General features: G+C 46.2%; 1 protein-coding gene across 1 annotated transcript; it reads left to right on the forward strand.

Annotated features, from left to right (window-relative positions):
* Window positions 1-13,562: 13,562 nt before the first annotated feature.
* LOC136153201 (melanoma-associated antigen B2-like) lies at window positions 13,563-16,526 on the forward strand. The gene is made up of 2 exons (XM_065914802.1): window positions 13,563-14,707; window positions 16,388-16,526. The coding sequence occupies exons 1-2, from the start codon at window positions 13,563-13,565 to the stop codon at window positions 16,524-16,526; spliced, it is 1,284 nt and encodes a 427-aa protein (XP_065770874.1).
* Window positions 16,527-18,627: the final 2,101 nt, after the last annotated feature.

Below are 18,627 nucleotides of genomic sequence, written 5' to 3' on the forward strand. Positions count from 1 at the left end.
GTTTTCAATAGGGAAATGGTTTGAGAGGTTGCCAGGATGTGGCCTTGCCCAGGAAGACTTTTAATAAAGAAACAGGAGCTAGGAGGAAGAGGCCCTTACAGGTGGACTGGGGAGGGCAACATGCCCCAGGCAAAGTTCTCAGCCTGAGCAATCACTCACTTAACTTTCAGGTTCTCAGGGACTTGTGACTCCCGCCTAGGAGGGTGCCCAGGTCAGCAGACCTATATCTGAGATTGGCCGGCTCAGGTCAGTAGAGAGAAATATTTCTAAGGTGTGCCAGGAGGAAGGAAGGCAGCCCTGCCAAGCCCATATCAGCAGAGACCTCACAGAATCCTCCCTGTTGCCATGGCAGATCCTTGCAAATGTCAGAAAGAGATGGCCTCATATCCTTCTCAAGGTAACAGAAAAGTGATGAGCTTGCTTTGAGGTGGAGGTCTCAGGTCAGCAGAGGGGGAACTCTTAGGCCTTCACCTGAGTCAGATTTAGGGTATAGAGTCAGCACCCCCAGTGGGATCACCATCATATGCATTCTCAACCTGCCTAATGGCAGGTGTGGTCAAGCGATGCCACTGTCACATCGTTTTGGATCTGAGGAAGTGTTTTCAGATCCAAAAAGAGGGGAGCCTCGGGCTCTGCCAGCATCCAAATCAAGCAAACTGAATGAGAATTGAGAGGCCCACCCACTTTTGGATAGAGGGGAAAGAGGGCCTGGCCCTGCACTCAAGACTGAAATCCTGAGAGAAGGATGTGGGACTGAGCCACCACCCCAGGCCCAAAAGTTTTTTAAGTTTACTTTTTTAAAGCAGTTTTAGATTCACAGCAAAATGGAGCAGAAAGTACAGAGAGTTCCCATATGTCTTCTTCCTGGACATGTGTACAGCCTCAACCACTGTCAATGTTCCCCACCAGAGTGGGCTGTTTGCTACAATCTAGGAAGCTACTTTAGCAAACAAAGTCCTGACCTAGCACACTTACTTGCATTACCTTCATTCTTGGTATTGTACCCTCTGTGAGTATAGACAAATGGATGATGACTTGTATCTAGCCTTAGGAGCTTCTCTGGTGGGTCAGTGGTAAAGAATCCACATGCCCATGCAGGAGACATGGGTTCCAACGCTGGATGGGAAGATCCCCTGGAGAAGACAAAGGCAACTCACCCCAGTGTTCTTGCCTGAGAAATCCCATAAACAGAGGAGCCTGGCAGGCTACAATCTGTGAGGTCACAAAGAATTGGACTTGACTGAGTGACTAAACAACAGCATCCACACCTATAAGGTCATACAGAGCAGTTTCACAACAGTAAAACCTCTCTGTGCCCTGTTCATCCCTCCCTCCGCCCACCCCCACCCAGTCCCAGGCAGCCACTGGTCTTTTTACTGTTTCTGTAGTTCTGCTTTTTTCCAGGAGTCATGTGGTTGGAATCATGCAGCGTGTAGGCTTTTCACCTTAGTTTCTTTACTTAGTAATACACATCTAAGGTTCCTCCATGTCTCTTCAGGGTTTGGAAACTTATTCATTTTTAGCACTGAACAGTATTCCATTACTTATCCTGTTACCTACTAAAGGACACCATTGTTGCCTTTTAAGTTTTTGAAAATATGAGTTAAGCTGCTATAAACAACTGCATGCAGGTTTTTGTGTGGATGTAAGTTTCCAGCTCGTCTGGCTAAACACCAAGGAGCATGACCACTAGATTGTAGGGTAATTGTATATTCTTGCCTCCTTTGTCAGAGATAAGGTGTCTATAGCTGCATGGATTTATCTCTGGGCTTTCTATTTTGTTCCATTGATCTATATTTCTGTCTTTGTGACAGTACCATACTGTCTTGATGACTGTGGCTTTGTAGTAGAGCCTGAAGTCAGGCAGGTTGATTCCTCCAGTTCCATTCTTTTTTCTCAAGATTGCTTTGGTATTCGAGGTTTTTTGTATTTCCCTACAAATTGTGAAATTATTTGTTCTAGTTCTGTGAAAAATACCGTTGGTGGCTTGATAGGGATTGCATTGAATCTATAGATTGTTTTGGGTAGTATACTCATTTTCACTGTATTGATGCTTCCAATCCATGATCATGGTATCTTTGTCCATCTATTTGTGTCCTCTTTGATTTCTTTCACCAGTGTTTTGTAGTTTTCTATATATAGGTCTTTTGTAGCTTTAGGTAGATATATTTCTAGGTATTTTATTCTTATCATTGCAGTGGCAAATAGGTTTCCTTAATTTCGCTTTCTGTTTTCTCATTGTTAGTGTATAGGAATGCAAGGGATTTCTATGTGTTAATTTTATATCCTGCAACTTTACTGTCTTCATTGATTAGCTCTAGTAATTTTCTGGTAGAGTCTTTAGGGTTTTCTTTGTAGAGGATCATGTCATCTGCAAACAGCGAGAGTTTCACTTCTTCTTTTCCTATCTGGATTCCTTTTATTTCTTTTTCTGCTCTGATTGCTGTGGCCAAAACTTCCAAAACTATGTTGAATAGTAGTGGTGAGAGTGAGCACCCATGTCTTGTTCCTGACTTTAGGGGAAATGCTTTCAATTTTTCACCATGGAGGATAATGTTTGCTGTAGGTTTGTCATATATAGCTTTTATTATGTTGAGGTATGTTCCTTCTATGCCTGCTTTCTGGATTTTTTTTTTTTTAATCATAAATGGATGTTGAATTTTGTCAAAGGCTTTTTCTGCATTTACTGAGATAATCATATGGTTTTTAACATTCAATTTGTTAATGTGGTGTATTATGTTGATTGATTTGCAGATATTAAAGAATCCTTGCATCCCTGGGATAAAGCCCACTTGGTCATGATGCATGATCCTTTTATATGTTGTTGGATTCTGTTTGCTAGGATTTTGTTAGGGATTTTTGCATCTATGTTCATTAGTGATATTGGCCTGTAGTTTTCTTTTTTTGTGGCATCTTTGTCTGGTTTTGGTATTAGAGTGATGGTGGCCTCATAGAATGAGTTTGGAAGTTTACCTTTTCTGCAGTTTTCTGGAAGAGTTTGAGTAAGATAGGTGTTAGTTCCTCTCTAAATTTTTGGTAGAATTCAGCTGTGAAGCCATCTGGTCCTGGGCTTTTGTTTGCTGGAAGATTTCTGATTACAGTTTCAATTTCTGTGCTTGTGATGGGTCTGTTAAGATTTTCTATTTCTTCCTGGTTCAGTTTTATAAAGTTGTACTTTTCTAAGAATTTGTCCATTTCTTCAAAGTTGTCCATTTTATTGGCATATAGTTGCTGATAGTAGTCTCTTATGATCCTTTGTATTTCAGTGTTGTCTGTTTTGATCTCTCCATTTTCATTTTTAATTTTGTTGATTTGATTCTTCTCCCTTTGTTTCTCGATGAGTGTGGCTAATGGTTTGTCAGTTTTATTTATCTCCTCAAAGAACCAGCTTTTGGCTATGTTGATTTTTGCTATGGTCTCTTTTGTTTCTTTTGCATTTATTTCTGCCCTAATTTTTAAGATTTCTTTCCTTCTATTAACCCTGGGGTTCTTCATTTCTTTCCTTTCTAGTTGCTTTTGGTGTTCAGTTCAGTTGCTCAGTCATGTCTGACTCTTTGCGACCCCATGAATCGCAGCACGCCAGGCCTCCCTGTCCATCACCAACTCCCGGAGCTTACTCAAACTCATGTCCATCGAGTCGGTGATACCATCCAGCCATCTCATCCTCTGTCGTCCCCTTCTCCTCCTGTCCCCAATCCCTCCCAGCATCAAGGACTTTTCCAATGAGTCAACTCTTCACATGAGGTGGCCAAAGTATTGGAGTTTCAGCTTCAGCATCAGTCCTTCCAATGAACACCCAGGACTGATCTCTTTTAGGATGGACTGATTGGATCTCCTTGTAGTCCAAGGGACTCTCAAGAGTCTTCTCCAACACCACAATTCAAAAGCATCAATTTTTCGGCACTCAGCTTTCTTCACAATCCAACTCTCACATCCTACATGACCACTGGAAAAACTATAGCCTTGATTAGACGGACCTTTGTTGGCAATGTAATGTCTCTGCTTTTTAATATGCTGTCTAGGTTGGTCATAACTTTCCTTCCAAGGATTAAGCATGTTTTAATTTCATGGCTGCAATCACTATCTGTGGTGATTTTGAATGGATATTTCCCATGAAGTGATGGGACCAGATGCCATGATCTTCGTTTTCTGAATGTTGAGCTTTAAGTCAACTTTTTCAACTCTCCTCTTTTACTTTTGGTATAGAGTTAGGTTATTTATTTGACTTTTTTCTTATTTCTTTAGGTAAGCCTGTATTGCTATGAACCTTCCCCTTAGCACTGCTTTTACAGTGTCCCATGGGTTTTGGGTTGTTGTGTTTTCATTTCCATTCATTTCTGTGCATATTTAAATTTCTTTTTTGATTTCTTCTGTGATTTGTTGGTTATTCAGCAGCGTGTTGTTCAGCCTCCATATGTTGGAATTTTTAATAGTTTTTCTCCTATAACTGACATCTAATCTTACAGCATTGTGGTCAGAAAAGATGCTTGGAATGATTTCAATTTTCTTGAAATTACCAAGGCTAGATTTATGGCCCAGGATGTGATCTGGAACCTGATCCAGATCAGGTTTTGTGTGCACTTGAGGAACCTGGAGAAGGTTCTGTGTGCACTTGAGAAAAAGGTGAAATTCATTTTTTGGGGGTGAAATGTCCTATAGATATCAATTAGGTCAGGCTGGTCTATTGTATCATTTAAAGTTTGTGTTTCCTTGTTAATTTTCTGTTTAGTTGATCTATCCATAGGTGTGAGTGGGATATTAAAATCTCCCACTATTATTGTGTTATTGTTAATTTCCCCTTTCATACTTTTTAGCATTTGTCTTACATATTGCGGTGCTCTCATGTTGGGTGCACATATATTTGTAATTATTATATCTTCTTCTTGGGTTCATCCTTTGATCATTATGTAGTGTCCTTCTTTGTCTCTTTTCACAGCCATTAGTTTAAAGTCTATTTTATCTGATATGAGTATCGCTACTCCTGCTTTCTTTTGGTCTCTATTTGCGTGGAATATCTTTTCCAGCCCTTCACTTTCAGTCTGTATGTGTCCCTTGTTTCGAGGTGGGCCTCTTGTAGACAACATATATAGGGGTCTTGTTTTGTATCCATTCAGCCAGTCTATGTCTTTTGGTTGGGGCATTCAACCCATTTACATTTAAGGTAATTATTGATAAGTATGGTCCCATCACCATTTACTTTATTGTTTGGGGTTCGAGTTTATACACCCTTTCTGTGTTTCCTGTCTAGAGAAGATCCTTTAGCATTTGTTGAAGAACTGGTTTGGTGGTGCTGAATTCTTTGAGGTTTTGCTTGTCTGTAAAGCTTTTGATTTCTCCTTCATATCTGAATGAGATCCTTGCTGGGTACAGTAATCTGGGTTGTAGATTACTCTCTTTCATTACTTTAAGTATGTCCAGCCATTCCCTTCTGGCCTGAAGAGTTTCTATTGAAAGATCAGCTGTTATCTTTAATGGAGTCTCCTTGTGTGAAAAGACAGCCCTCAGATTGGGAGAAAATAATAGCAAATGAGGAAACAGACAAAGGATTAATCTCCTTGTGTGTTATTTGTTGTTTTACCCTTGCTGCTTTTAATATTTGTTCTTTGTGTTTGATCTTTGTTAATTTGATTAATATATGTCTTGTGATGTTTCACCTTGGGTTTATCCTGTTTGGGACTCTCTGGGTTTCTTGGACTTGGGTGAATATTTCCTTCTCCATTTTAGGGACGTTTTCAACTATTATCTCATCAAGTATTTTCTCATGGTCTTTCTTTTTGTCTTCTTCTGGGACTCCTATGACTCGAATAGTGGGGTGTTTAACATTGTCCCAGAGGTCTCTGAGGTTGTCCTCATTTCTTTTAATTCTTTTTTCTTTTTTCCTCTCTGCTTCATTTATTTCTACCATTCTATCTTCTGCCTCACTTATCCTATCGTCTGCCTCTGTTATTCTACTGTTGTTTCCCTCCAGAGTGTTTTTTATCTCATTTATTGCATTATTCATTATATATTGACTCTTTTTATTTCTTCTAGGTCCTTGTTAAACATTTCTTGAATCTTCTCAATCCTTGTCTCCAGGCTATTGATCTGGAACTACATTTTTTTTCAAGATTTTGGATCATTTTCACTATCACTACTTGGAATTCTTTATCAGGTAGATTCCTTATCTCTTCCTCTTTTGTTTGGTTTTGTGGGCATTTATCCTGTTCATTTAGCTGCTGAGTATTTCTCTGCCTTTTCATCTTGTTTATATTGCTGTGTTTGGGGTGGCCTTTCTGTATTCTGGCGGTTTGTGGTTCCTCTTTATTTGGGAGGTTCCTGTCTGTGGGTGGGGTTGGATGGGTGACTTGTCACGATTTCCTGGTTAGGGAAGCTTGTGTCAGTGTTCTAGTGGGTGAAGCTGGATTTCTTCTCTCTGGAGTGTGGTGTCCAGTAGTGAGTTTTGAGATGTTAATGAGTTTGGGCAGCCTGTATATTGAAACTCAGGGCTATGTTCCTGCGCTGCTTGAGAATTTGCATGGCATGTCTTGCTCTGGAACTTGTTGGCCCTTGGGTGGTGCTTGGTTTCAGTGTAGGTATGGAGGCTTTTGATGAGCTCCTATCAATTAATGTCCCCTTTAGTCAGGAGTTCTCTGGTGTTCTCAGGATTTGGACTTAAGCCTCCTGCTTCCTTTTCAGTCTTATTCTTACAGTAGCCTCAAGACTCCTCCATCTATACAGAACCAATGATAAAACATCTAGGTTAATGGTGAAAAGTTTCTCCACAGTGAGGGACACCTGGAGAGGTACACAGAGTTACATGGAGAAGAGAAGAGGGAGGAGGGAGATAGAGTTGACCAGGAGGAGAAGAGAGGGTTTCAAAAGTGGAGAGAGCAAGCTAGCCAGTAGTCACTTCCCTATGTGCTCTCCACAGTCTGGGTCCCTCAGAGATGTTAATGGAGTTACACAGAGAAGAAAAGAGGGAGGAAGGAGACAGAGGTGGCCAGGAGGATAAAAGGGGGAATCAAAAGGAGAAAGACAGTTCCAGCCAGTAATCAGTTCCCTAAGTGTTCTCCATAGCCTAGAACACACAAAGAGATTCACAGAGTTGGGTAGAGAAGAGAAGGGGGAGGGAGGAGATAGAGGCGACCTGGTGGAGAAAAAGGAGAGTCAAAAGGGGAAGAGAGCAATCAAGCCAGTAATCTCGCTTCCAGGTAAAAATGGGTACTGAAGATTGGGTTCTTAAAGATACAAAATTGATACCAAATACCAAAAAGCAAAGATTAAAAATCTAGGGTAAAGGTTAGATTCTCAAAAATGCAATATTAAAAAAAAAGTCACAAAAATTATAATATATATATATATATATACACACATACACATATATATATATGAAGTTTGCTTTAAAAATAGGGGTTTTTTTGCAAGGTAATAGTAGGTTATAAAAATGAAAATTAAAGGAGTAATAGAGGACTTAAAAATTTTTTTAATTAATTTAAAAAATTATAATAGTAAAAATATATCTAGGACTTTCTCTGGAGCTGTTGTGGACAGTGTGAGGTCAGTTCATTTTCAGATAGTTCCTTTATCTGGCTTATACTTCTCAAGATCTATAGGCCCCTTCCTATGTAGTCGGTGCTAACTGCAGGGTTTTAATCGATTGCACCTGTCACTTCCAAAGCGGTTCCCTCTGTTTATTTTGGCTTCTTCTGTTTGCTGGTCTCTTCAGTGTCTAATTTCCACCCTGACACAAGGGGGCAGTGGTGGTCACTTATTTAGGCTCTCTTGTTCAGTCATGCTGTGTGGAGGGAGGAGCACTGCAAACAAACATCACTGGTGTGTGTGGGGAGCGCTCGCAGGGTCTGGGCCACATTGGGTTTGCCCCTGCTCACAGCATGTGTGCTTTCCCAGTCTACACTGCTCAGGTTCCAGGTTGCTCTGCTGGGAACTGTCTGAGGCAGGCCCTGGGTTGCGTGCACTTCCCAGGTCTAAGCCGCTCAGGTTCAGGTTCTCCACAAAGGCGCAGACTTGGTTGAACCTGCGTTTTGTGCCCTTCCCAGGTCCAAGCAGCTCAGGTGACCAGGTGCTTGGTGAGCTCAGTCACCCCCAGTTGGAGGCTGCGTCTTATCGCCTCCCCTGTACCAGCTGCTTGGTTTTCTGGGTGTACAATGGGCACACCTTCTCAGGTGTGCCGTGTGTCTCTTCTGGGGAGCTGATCTCTGGCTGTGACCCTCCCGGCGGATGTCAACCGTCCATAATCCCAAGAAGTCTTGGTTAGCAACAAAGCCTGCTTGCAGTTTCATAGAGGATGACTCTCTGGGGCCGCGATTGCCCCCTTCCAGCTCTGGTTGCCCTCGCCTGCCTGTCTCTGGCAGAGGATGGGCCAGTCTGCAGCCGGCTAGCTCTGCTCAGTCCTTTGTTCTGTGAGCAGGCCTGGCGGTGTCTCAGGTTAGGGCTTTTTGCAGGATAGCTATCCCACAGTCTGCGTTGCTATTTCAAGTTAGTTCCCTCAGATTGGCCTCGGGGCACTCAGGCCTGGTCCTTACCCTAAGCAATGCAGCCCATGCCTCCCTGCCCAGCCCTTGCTTGCTAGTGGCAGATGTGAGTGTCTGGGCTGCTTCTCCACTGGGAGTTGCCCTTAGGCATGTAATCTGTGGGTTTTAATTATTTATTTATTTATTTATTTATTTATTTATTTATTTATTTTTCCTCCCAGTTATGTTGCCCTCTGAGCTTCCAAGGCTCACCACAGACCCACTGGTGAGAGTATTTCCTGTTGTTTGGAAACTTCTCTCTTTTTTAAGACTCTCTTCCCAGGATGGATCTCCATCCCTACCTCTTTTGTCTCCCTTTTTATCTTTAATATTTTGTCCTACCTCCTTTCGAAGACAATGGGCTGCCTTTCTAGGTGCCTAATGTCCTCTGGCAGCATTCAGAAGTTGTTTTGTGGAATTTGCTCAGCATTCAAATATTCTTTCAATGAATTTGTGGGGGAGAAAGTGGTTTCCCCATCCTATTCCTCCACCATCTTAGGACCGCCCCTCAAAACATGTGATCTTAAGTCCACAACCAGGATTTGAACTCACACCCCTTGCATTGGAAGCACAGTTTTGTTTTTTATAATTTGAACTTTTATTTTTTGCTTGGGGATAGCCGATTAACAATATTGTGACAGTTTCAGATGAAAAGTGTAGGGACTCACCCATACATATACATGTATATACTCTCCCCCAAACTCTCCTACCATCAATATTGCCACATAACACATAACCAAAATAATTAAGAGAGATAAAGGAGAGAAAGAGATAACAATCAGTAACCATATGATCATCTGCATGTGCAAATTCAGACACCCTCAAGTCATCAAGGGCTTACAAGATTATCAGGTGCTATCCTTCTATGTAGAAAGTAAATACTTTATTTTTTTTAATTAAAAATATTTATTTTTATTTATTTTTGGCTGCTCTGGGTCTTAGCTGTGACACTCAGGATCTTTGTTGCCACATACAGGCTCTTTAGTTGTGGCATATGAAAGTTTTAGTTGTGGCACGTGAGCTCTTAGTTCTGGTATGTTGAATCCAGTTACCTGACCAGGGATCGAACCTGGGCCTCCTGCACTGGGAGCACAGAGTCTTAACCACTGGACCAATAGGAGGGTCCTGAAAGTAAAGCTTTTAGAACTACCCTAGATCTGGTGGCTCAGAAAGTAAAGAATTCACCTGCAATGTGGGAGTCCTGGATTCGATCTCTGGGTTTGGTACATCCCCTGGAGGAGAGCAACCCACTCCAGGATTCTTGCCTGGAGAATCCCCATGGACAGAGGAGCCTGTCAGGCTACAGTCCATGGGATTGCAAAGAATAGGACATGCCTGAGTGACTAAGCACACACCCAAAATCTGGTTGAAGAGAAGGAATATACCAGCTCTTTTTTTCTGACAGCATAACATCTGTCCTGAGTTCCTTGGTTTCTGCTGCATTTTCCTAGTCTTACATCACTTTTGGGACTGAGTCCCATTTTCTCCCAGATTTGCTAGAGGGTAACTGCTCAAGTGTTCGTAGGAATATACGTTTCCCAGGAAGTCTTTAATCAAGCGACAGAAGCTGATATCGGAACTCCATGAAGGAGGACTGTGGAGACAGTGACTCCTGATTATGGTGGTCACCCAAAGAGGTATCTTACATCAGTAGAAAGAGCTGTCCCAGGCTGTGGTAGATGTAGTGGGGATGCTGAGCAAGAAGAATCCAGAAGGACTCGAGTTGCATCCCCACTGCCTGTTTTTGGAGGCCCTTATGGACTACGATCACATGAGGGTCACTCTGACTTCCAACTTGGAATTCTCAAGGAGACTAGGACCTTGATGTAAGACAAGCAGCTTGATAAAGCAGAGAGTGGAGTTATAGGATTTATTACGTGTCAATGTGAGGACATGAAAGTGGACTCACAGTAGCACACACTGCATCAAAGGAGGCCCTGGAAAACCTCTGTCGCTGTGCTCCCGAGAAAGCTCAAGTCACAGATGTCAGGTTGATTTCAGTCTGGAAATTCTCAGTGAGGTGAGGCCTCTGTCTAATAGGATCAGCCTAGTTTAGTGGGTGGATGAACCTGAGCCCAAGCAGGACCTCAGATGACAATGCTCAGTGTTAGAGGGGACCCCTGGAGAGGAAGCCAAACAGCATTCTGTAAATTCTTAGCTCTGAGAGACCCAGAAGAGCTACTTCTGAGTGGTCCCCTCATTCCACCTGTGTGATCTCAGGGACGGCAAGGCCTTCTCTAGCAGGATAGGGCCCCAGATCTGCAGAGGGGTGTCATCTTGACCATAACCAGACTTAAGGTGAGGACAATCAGTGCTAATGAGAGGATCTCTCCCCGAAAGAGGGAGGCTTACAGAATGGCGCCCCTCCTGACAAGCAGAGATGCTCAGAGCAGTGCCCTGATTCCCTCCACTAGGGACTTGGGAAGGTGAGGGCTTTGTTTGGGGGCTGGAGGACTTGGGTTCATAGATGGAGGCGTTCAGGGCTCTGATAAACTGCACACGGAGGACCCTGAGAGAGAATCCCGGGACGGATGAATATTGAGCTACCAGGGTTCCCGTAGCACGCTGCCCCTGCCGTCATCCCTGGGAGACCGCACGTAGGACCTTACGCAGCTCCCCTCCACTTCCGCTTCGAAGGCGAGAAGCTTGAGGGATAGCCGCAGCGACCGTTTGGCGGAGACTTAGTGTCCAGGACTCGTTCGGAACCAAGGTGAGGACCTGAATGTAGCTGAAGGACTTTCCCAACCCTCCCAGTAATAAAAGTGACCCATCCACATCCCACCCCTGTGATATGGCTCTTGTGGGCCCCTCAGTGCTATTGGCTGAATGCGGTCTAACGTCTCAGGTGAAGGCATTGGTCTGTGGGGGTAGGCCCGGATTCTACCGAAGGAGCTCTAGGTCCTAGATAACGGCCCTGAGGGCCAATGAGCAGACTTCGACACTGCAAGGGGGCCACACTGAGTGGTCCCCCTGCACTCAGCTCTAAGAGGCCCCAGGTGGAGCTGGCCGATTGTGGTGCCCCCTGTTGTCCACAGGAGATGGTCCTGGGGAATTGAGAGCCTTGCCCTAACAGAATAAAACCAGTTCAACAAAGGGAGCTAGTCCCCAACATGATTGATGGTTCTGACGCTGAGTGAGGTTGGGGGCTACCTCCTTAAGAAACGGGGCCACATAAAGCACCAGCCCTGTTCTCAGGCCTGGGAGAATCGGGCATTTTGACATGAGGCTTCCCAGGACATCTCGGGGAAGTGAGCGACCAAGTCAAAGGAGGCAGTCTCAGGTTGACAGGGGAGGGTTTCAGATTTGTGAGGGGTCATGGTGAGAACCTCAGAGGCTGTGGGGATGTTCCACACCACATCATTCAGACCAAATCCTCCCTGTCGTCATCCCTGGCAGACTGGCAGACCCCAAGAATACATGTCGGTCCCCACTGTGGGCTAAGGAGTGGTCATCTAAGGGAGTGGTCAGCAGAGGGAGAAATCTTAGACCCTGTCATGAGTCAAAAGTAGACCTTGGTTACTTCTATGTCCTGGCTATTGTAAATAGTGCTGCAGTGAACATTTGAGTACAAGTGTGTTTTTCAGTTAGTTTCCTCAGGATATATGCCTAGTAGTGGTACTGTTGGCTCATGTGATAGTTTTATTCCTACTTTTTTATACAGAGTGAATTAAGTCAGAAAAAGGAAAGCCAATATCATATATTAATGCATATATATGGAATCCAGAAAGATGGTACTGATGAACCTGTTGGCGGGGCAGCCTGGAGATGGAGACGTAGAGAACACATTCATGGACACAGTGGGGGAAGGAGAGGGAGGGGCAGATTGAGAGAGCAACATTGAAAATGTACACATTACCATATGTAAAATAAATAACCAGTGGGAATTAGTTTTATGACTCAGGGAGCTCAAAGCCAGTACTCTGACAGCTTAAGAGGGGTGGGATGGGGTGGGATGGGGTGGGAGATGGGAGAGTTTCAAGAGGGAGGGGACATAGAGTATACCTATGACTGATTCATATTGATGTGGGGCAGAAAATAACACAATATTGTAAAGGTATTATCTTTCAATTAAAAATAAATAAGTTTGTTTTAAAAAAGACACATAGAAGAAAAGAGAAGCAAAAAAAAAATTAACTTTGAATTGGGATCTTGTGTGGGACCACAGGGACACCAACCTGCCTGCAACAGCTTCCATTCTTAGGAGACCATGTTTGGTAAGATGAAGTCATCTTCACTTCCTCCTGTTGGGACACGGGGTGGTTGACTTTTACTATCACACAGGCATCAGTTCAGGAGAAAGAGGAGATTCTCTACCAGGAGCTCAGTTGAGGAACCTGAGTGAGAACTCAGAGCATCCGTCCCAACCCTTGGATTTCAGCCCAGGAAATCTCAGGGATGGGCTGTGAGGTTGAACATCTGCTTTACTGTTTTATACCAAGTCTAGGGGAGGGGAAATGTCTAGTCTGAAGGTGCAGCCACCAGTTAGCAAATGGAGAATAATGCCCAATGTTTTAAGGAGCCAAGGTAAGACGATGAATGATGGTCCCAGTGAACTCAGGGTAGAAAAGACCCTACTAAGTTCTCAGCACTGGGTATCCCCTGGGAGGGAGGTGGACTGAGGCATCCCTTCACTTGCTTCTGGATCATGTGGCGGTCTAAACTGTCAACATCAGAGTAGCAGAGGGAAGGATGCCCAGGCTCCGCCAGGATTTGATGTGATAATAGTGAAGATGAGCTGAAAGGAACCCACTGCCAGCACGTGCTGTCAGCTCAGTAAATCCAAAGCAGGGCTGAGAGGATGCAGAGGAAAAGTAAGGCCTCTATTCTACCTCTGTGGGATTCTCAGGGGACACACTGACCAGGAAAACAGGAGCCTTGTGGGTTCCTCGGGCAGTATCCTCAAGGACACCTGCAGAGGCGGCCTTTGATAAAGTCAAGGTGGAATCTCCCCATTTTAAGTTGCTCACATCGCCTCATTCTCCATCTTCCAGGTGCACCAATCTCCTGTCCTTTGATCCAGACTCCTGCCTGCGGTCCCTGACCACAGCCATGATGCCTCGGGGGCAGAAGAGTAAGAACCGTGCTCGTGAGAAACGTCGCCAGGCCCGAGCTGAGACCCAGGGTCTTCATGATCAGGGCACCACATCTGGGGGAGAAGAGACCACCTCCTCCTCCTCTCCTGATGCAGAGAGCGCTCCCTCAAGCTCGTCTGCTGCTGGCACCCCCAAGGGGCCTCAGGGAGCCCAAGGCACCACCAGTGCTGCTGCAGGTGCTATACCCAAAAGATATGGTGTCGGTGGCAAAGCACGCTCAAGAGCTGGTGCAGGTGGCAAAGCACGCTCAAGATCTGGTGTAGATGCTGAGGGCCAAGTTCAGGAAGGTGAAAATTCCTCCCAGGCCTCAGCTGCTGCTGAGAGCTCTCACACAGATCTTCTGGCCAGGAAGTCAGAGATGTTGGTGCAGTACATGCTGTTTAAGTATAACGAGAGGGAGCTCATTAAGAGGTCCGAAATGCTGAAGGTTATCCACAGAAGGTACAGGGAGCAATTCCCTGAGATCCTCAGCAGGGCCTCTGAGCACATGGAGCTGGTGTTTGGCCTCGTGCTGAGGGAAGTCAGGCCCAACAGTCACTCCTATACCCTGGTGAGCAACCTAGATCTCAGTGACAGTGAGTCTATGAGAGGTGATTGGGGGCTGCCGAAGAATGGTCTTCTGATGCCTCTGCTGGGTGTCATCTTCCTCAGTGGCCACCGTGCCTCTGAGGAGGATGTCTGGAAGTTCCTGAATGTTCTGGGCATCTATGATGGAAGAAGTCACTTCATCTTTGGAGACACCAGGAAGCTTATCACAGAAGATCTGGTGCGGGAAGAGTACCTGGAGTACCACCAGGTGCCCGGCAGCAATCCCCCTCGCTATGAGTTCCTGTGGGGTCCTAAAGCACTCACAGAAAACTGCAAGACGAAAGTCCTGCAGTTTTTGAGCAAGGTCAACAATTTGGTCCCCAATGCCTTACTGCCGCATTATGAGGAGGCTTGGAGAGAGGAGGTAGAGAGCGCCAGAGCCAGAGCTGCAGCCAGTGCTGGCCCTTCTGCCTCAGCCAGTGCTGGCCCTCCTGCCTCAGCCAGACCTGGCACTTCTGCTGCAGCCAGGGCTGCCACTTCGGCTTCAGCCAGGGCTGATATGTCTGCCACGGCCAGGCCTGGCCCTTCTGCCTCTGCCAGTGCTGTCCCTTCTGCCTCAGTCAGTTCTGGTCTTTCTGCCTCAGCCAGACCTGGCACTTCTGGTGCAGCCAGGCCTGGCCCTTCTGCCTCTGCCAGTGCTGTCCCTTCTGCCTCAATCAGTTCTGGTCTTTCTGCCTCAGCCAGACCTGGCACTTCTGGTGCAGCCAGGGCTGGCACTTCGGCCTCGGCCAGGGCTGACATGTCTACCAGGGCCAGGCCTGGTCCTTCTGCCTCATCCAGTGCTGGCCCTTCTGCCTCTGCCAGTGCTGGCCCTTCTGCCTCAGTCAGTTCTGGTCTTTCTGCCTCAGCCAGACCTGGCACTTCTGGTGCAGCCAGGCCTGGCCCTTCTGCCTCTGCCAGTGCTGTCCCTTCTGCCTCAATCAGTTCTGGTCTTTCTGCCTCAGCCAGACCTGGCACTTCTGGTGCAGCCAGGGCTGGCACTTCGGCCTCGGCCAGGGCTGACATGTCTACCAGGGCCAGGCCTGGTCCTTCTGCCTCATCCAGTGCTGGCCCTTCTGCCTCGGCCAGACCTGGCACTTCTGGTGCAGCCAGGGCTGGTACTTTGGCCTCGGCCAGGGCTGACATGTCTGACAGGGCCAGGCCTGGCCCTTCTGCCTCAGCCAGTGCTGGCCCTTCTGCCTCAGCCAGACCTGGCACTTCTGGTGCAGCCAGGGCTGGCACTTTGGCCTCGGCCAGGGCTGACATGTCTGACAGGGCCAGGCCTGGCCCTTCTGCCTCAGCCAGTGCTGGCCTTTCTGCCTCAGCCAGACCTGGCACTTCTGGTGCAACCAGGGCTGGCACTTTGGCCTCGGTCAGGGCTGACATGTCTGACAGGGCCAGGCCTGGCCCTTCTGCCTCAGCCAGTGCTGGCCCTTCTGCCTCAGCCAGACCTGGCACTTCTGGTGCAGCCAGGGCTGGCACTTCAGCCTCGGCCAGGGCTGACATGTCTGCCACGGCCAGGCCTGGCCCTTCTGCCTCATCCAGTGCTGGCCCTTCTGCCTCGGCCAGACCTGGCACTTCTGGTGCAGCCAGGGCTGGCACTTTGGCCTTGGTCAGGGCTGACATGTCTGACAGGGCCAGGCCTGGCCCTTCTGCCTCAGCCAGTGCTGGCCCTTCTGCCTCAGCCAGGCCTGGCCCTTCTGTCTCGGCCAGACCTGGCATTTCTGGTGCAGCCAGGGCTGGCACTTCAGCCTCGGCCAGGGCTGACATGTCTGCCACGGCCAGGCCTGGCCCTTCTGCCTCATCCAGTGCTGGCCCTTCTGCCTCGGCCAGACCTGGCACTTCTGGTGCAGCCAGGGCTGGCACTTTGGCCTCGGCCAGGGCTGACATGTCTGACAGGGCCAGGCCTGGCCCTTTTGCCTCAGCCAGTGCTGGCCCTTCTGCCTTGGCCAGACCTGGCACTTCTGGTGCAGCCAGGGCTGGCACTTTGGCCTCGGCCAGGGCTGACATGTCTGCCACGGCCAGGCCTGGCCCTTCTGCCTCAGCCAGGCCTGTCCCTTCTGCCTCAGCCAGGCCTGTCCCTTCTGCCTCAGCCAGGCCTGGCCCTTCTGCCTCAGCCAGGCCTGGCCCTTCTGCCTCGGCCAGACCTGGCACTTCTGGTGCAGCCAGGGCTGGCACTTCAGCCTCAGCCAGGGCTGACATGTCTGACAGGGCCAGGCCTGGCCCTTCTGCCTCGGCCAGTGCTGGCCTTTCTGCCTCGGCTAGGCCTGGTCCTACTGCCTCAGCCAGTGCTAGCACTTCTGCCTCGGCCAGTACCCACTCCAGGGCCACATCCAGCCGCTCATCTCACCCCTAGTGTGGTCTGAAGCCCACTCTTCACTTTGTGGTTGTAAAAGCCTGTCAACCTGTGTTCCTAATATGCATCAATAACTTGTTGACTTTCTCCCATAATTTTCAGTATTACTTTTTTCAACAGAAACTTTAGTTTAATGATAGAAGTATATTAATTACATGGGTACACACTGTTTGCTGTTTGTCAAATTTAGGAGTAAGAGTTTTGTTTTTTGAAATACATATTGGAAATCCTTAAATCACTTGTGATCCAGGATGAGAATAACATCACTTTAGGATAAGAATATGCTTAGAAATGTGAAAGACACCACACTAAGAGAGGCTCAGAACATTGATACATAAATAGAGATATAGCTGAAAGTTAGTCCGTTTTTGGTTTGCTTTCCTCTCTGTTTAGTCTCCCTTTTTGTAAAGGTAAAAGTTATATACCTGGATCTGTTTATGGTTTTCAAGAATGTCTGAGAATATAAATTATCGCAAATGATTTATTCGTGGTTCTTCTTTTACACAAACATTAATTGAGCATCTACTCTTAAGAAGTCTTCATGCTTATACTGGTGATATTTAGTCAAAAATTTCCCAGCCTCTGCCCATTCAATTATAGTCTCTCAGAGAAGCCGTCATTCTGTGGAAGAGGCTGAGATGCTCTCTACCTCAAGAAGAAAAAGTAAAAAGGGTAAAGTGGGGTTGGAAACAGCATATTACATTGTTTTCATTGCTAGGCAGAATTTTTGCTAGATTCAGGAGGTTGGGTATTTTTTTTTCCTTCAGTTAGAATGCTGCATAGTACCTGATACCTGTTAGATGCAAAAAAAAAAAAAGAATACTAGCTGATGTAATCCCAGCTGATTATCTGAGGTCAAGATAATCATAGTAATAACAGCCATTGCCCTTAATGTCTCAGTAGAGTCAAGCACCATGACAGATGCTTTCTGTAAATACATATATTCCACCAGTCCAGCAAGACAGGGCTTATCAAACACAGTTCACGATGGAGAGCCCAAGGCTCATAGAGATAGTGTTTGATTTTTGCCGAAATACTTAAGGCTGATAAATGACAGATCTGGGACTAGACTCCTGCTCTATAAACTACTGTAGCACTCATACTATTTTCATCCTCCCCCCACCCCAAGACATACCCTTGTCTTTTTTTTTTCTAAACAAGTACTTTCAACATTTGATATTTCATTTCCTTTTTCTTATTTATTTATTTGGCTCTGCTGGCTCTTAATTGCGGCACGTGGGGTCTACTTCCCTGACCAGGGATCAAGCCTGGGCCCCCTGCATTGGGAGCCTGGAGTCCTAGCCCCTGGACCACCAGGAAAGTCCCCACCCTGTATCTTTTATTTCAGTGTTTTTCTCAATACTTCAAAATTTGTTCTAGGTGATAAATAAAGAACGCCCTTGTGCTCAAGCTACTGGATCAGAATGTGTAACCAGAGCAGTAAGAATACCAAATATATTTAACAAAAAATACATATCACTTATTCATTACTCACAGATAAATGAGACAATATTCGGTGCCAGTATAAGCATATACGTTGGCCATATTAGATAACTTCTGAAGACCAAGGGCTCTCCATATCATGCTTACAGTCTCTTGCCGGTAGAAAGTATATCTATCAGAAGAGAAATAAAATGAGAACCTTCACCTGACTGATAAGGAGATAGATTGATGTACTTTTTTTTACCTGATGGGTGACCACCTGTCCTGGGACTCCTGCCATGGGCTATAGCTTCTCCATCTTCCAGCACTCCTAGGAGAGAGACTTATTCTCTGTAGCACTGCAGAGCAAACACGGCTCAAGAGTTTGCAGAGATGTATAATTTCCCCAGAACCTTTAATCCAAGATACAGAAAACAAGATGAGGACCCTGTGTAGGAGGATTGAGGAGAGCAACACCCCAGAATATGGGGGGGGGGGTGTCACTGGAACAGCATTCCCGACTGCTCTCAGACACACAGAATCTCAGAACTGTTAGGCAAAGCACAGCCTCGCTTATTTATCAGGCTTCTCAGAGACCTAAGAAACTTGGTGTTGGGGCAGAGTTCTGAGGTCGGATAGGAGTGAGGATCAGTCTCTCAGAATTGACGGTGATTAACCT

The sequence above is a fragment of the Muntiacus reevesi genome, chromosome X (assembly GCF_963930625.1).
Source record: "Muntiacus reevesi chromosome X, mMunRee1.1, whole genome shotgun sequence".
In the NCBI taxonomy this organism is placed as follows: domain Eukaryota; kingdom Metazoa; phylum Chordata; class Mammalia; order Artiodactyla; family Cervidae; genus Muntiacus; species Muntiacus reevesi.

Bases quoted from the DNA above. Each gene is read 5' to 3' on its own strand.
- LOC136153201 (XM_065914802.1), top strand. From the start codon at position 13,563: ATGCCTCGGGGGCAGAAGAGTAAGAACCGTGCTCGTGAGAAACGTCGC. The intron at 14,708-16,387 runs GCCTGGCCCTTC...TGACAGGGCCAG, and splicing joins GATATGTCTGCCACGGCCAG to GCCTGGCCCTTCTGCCTCGG.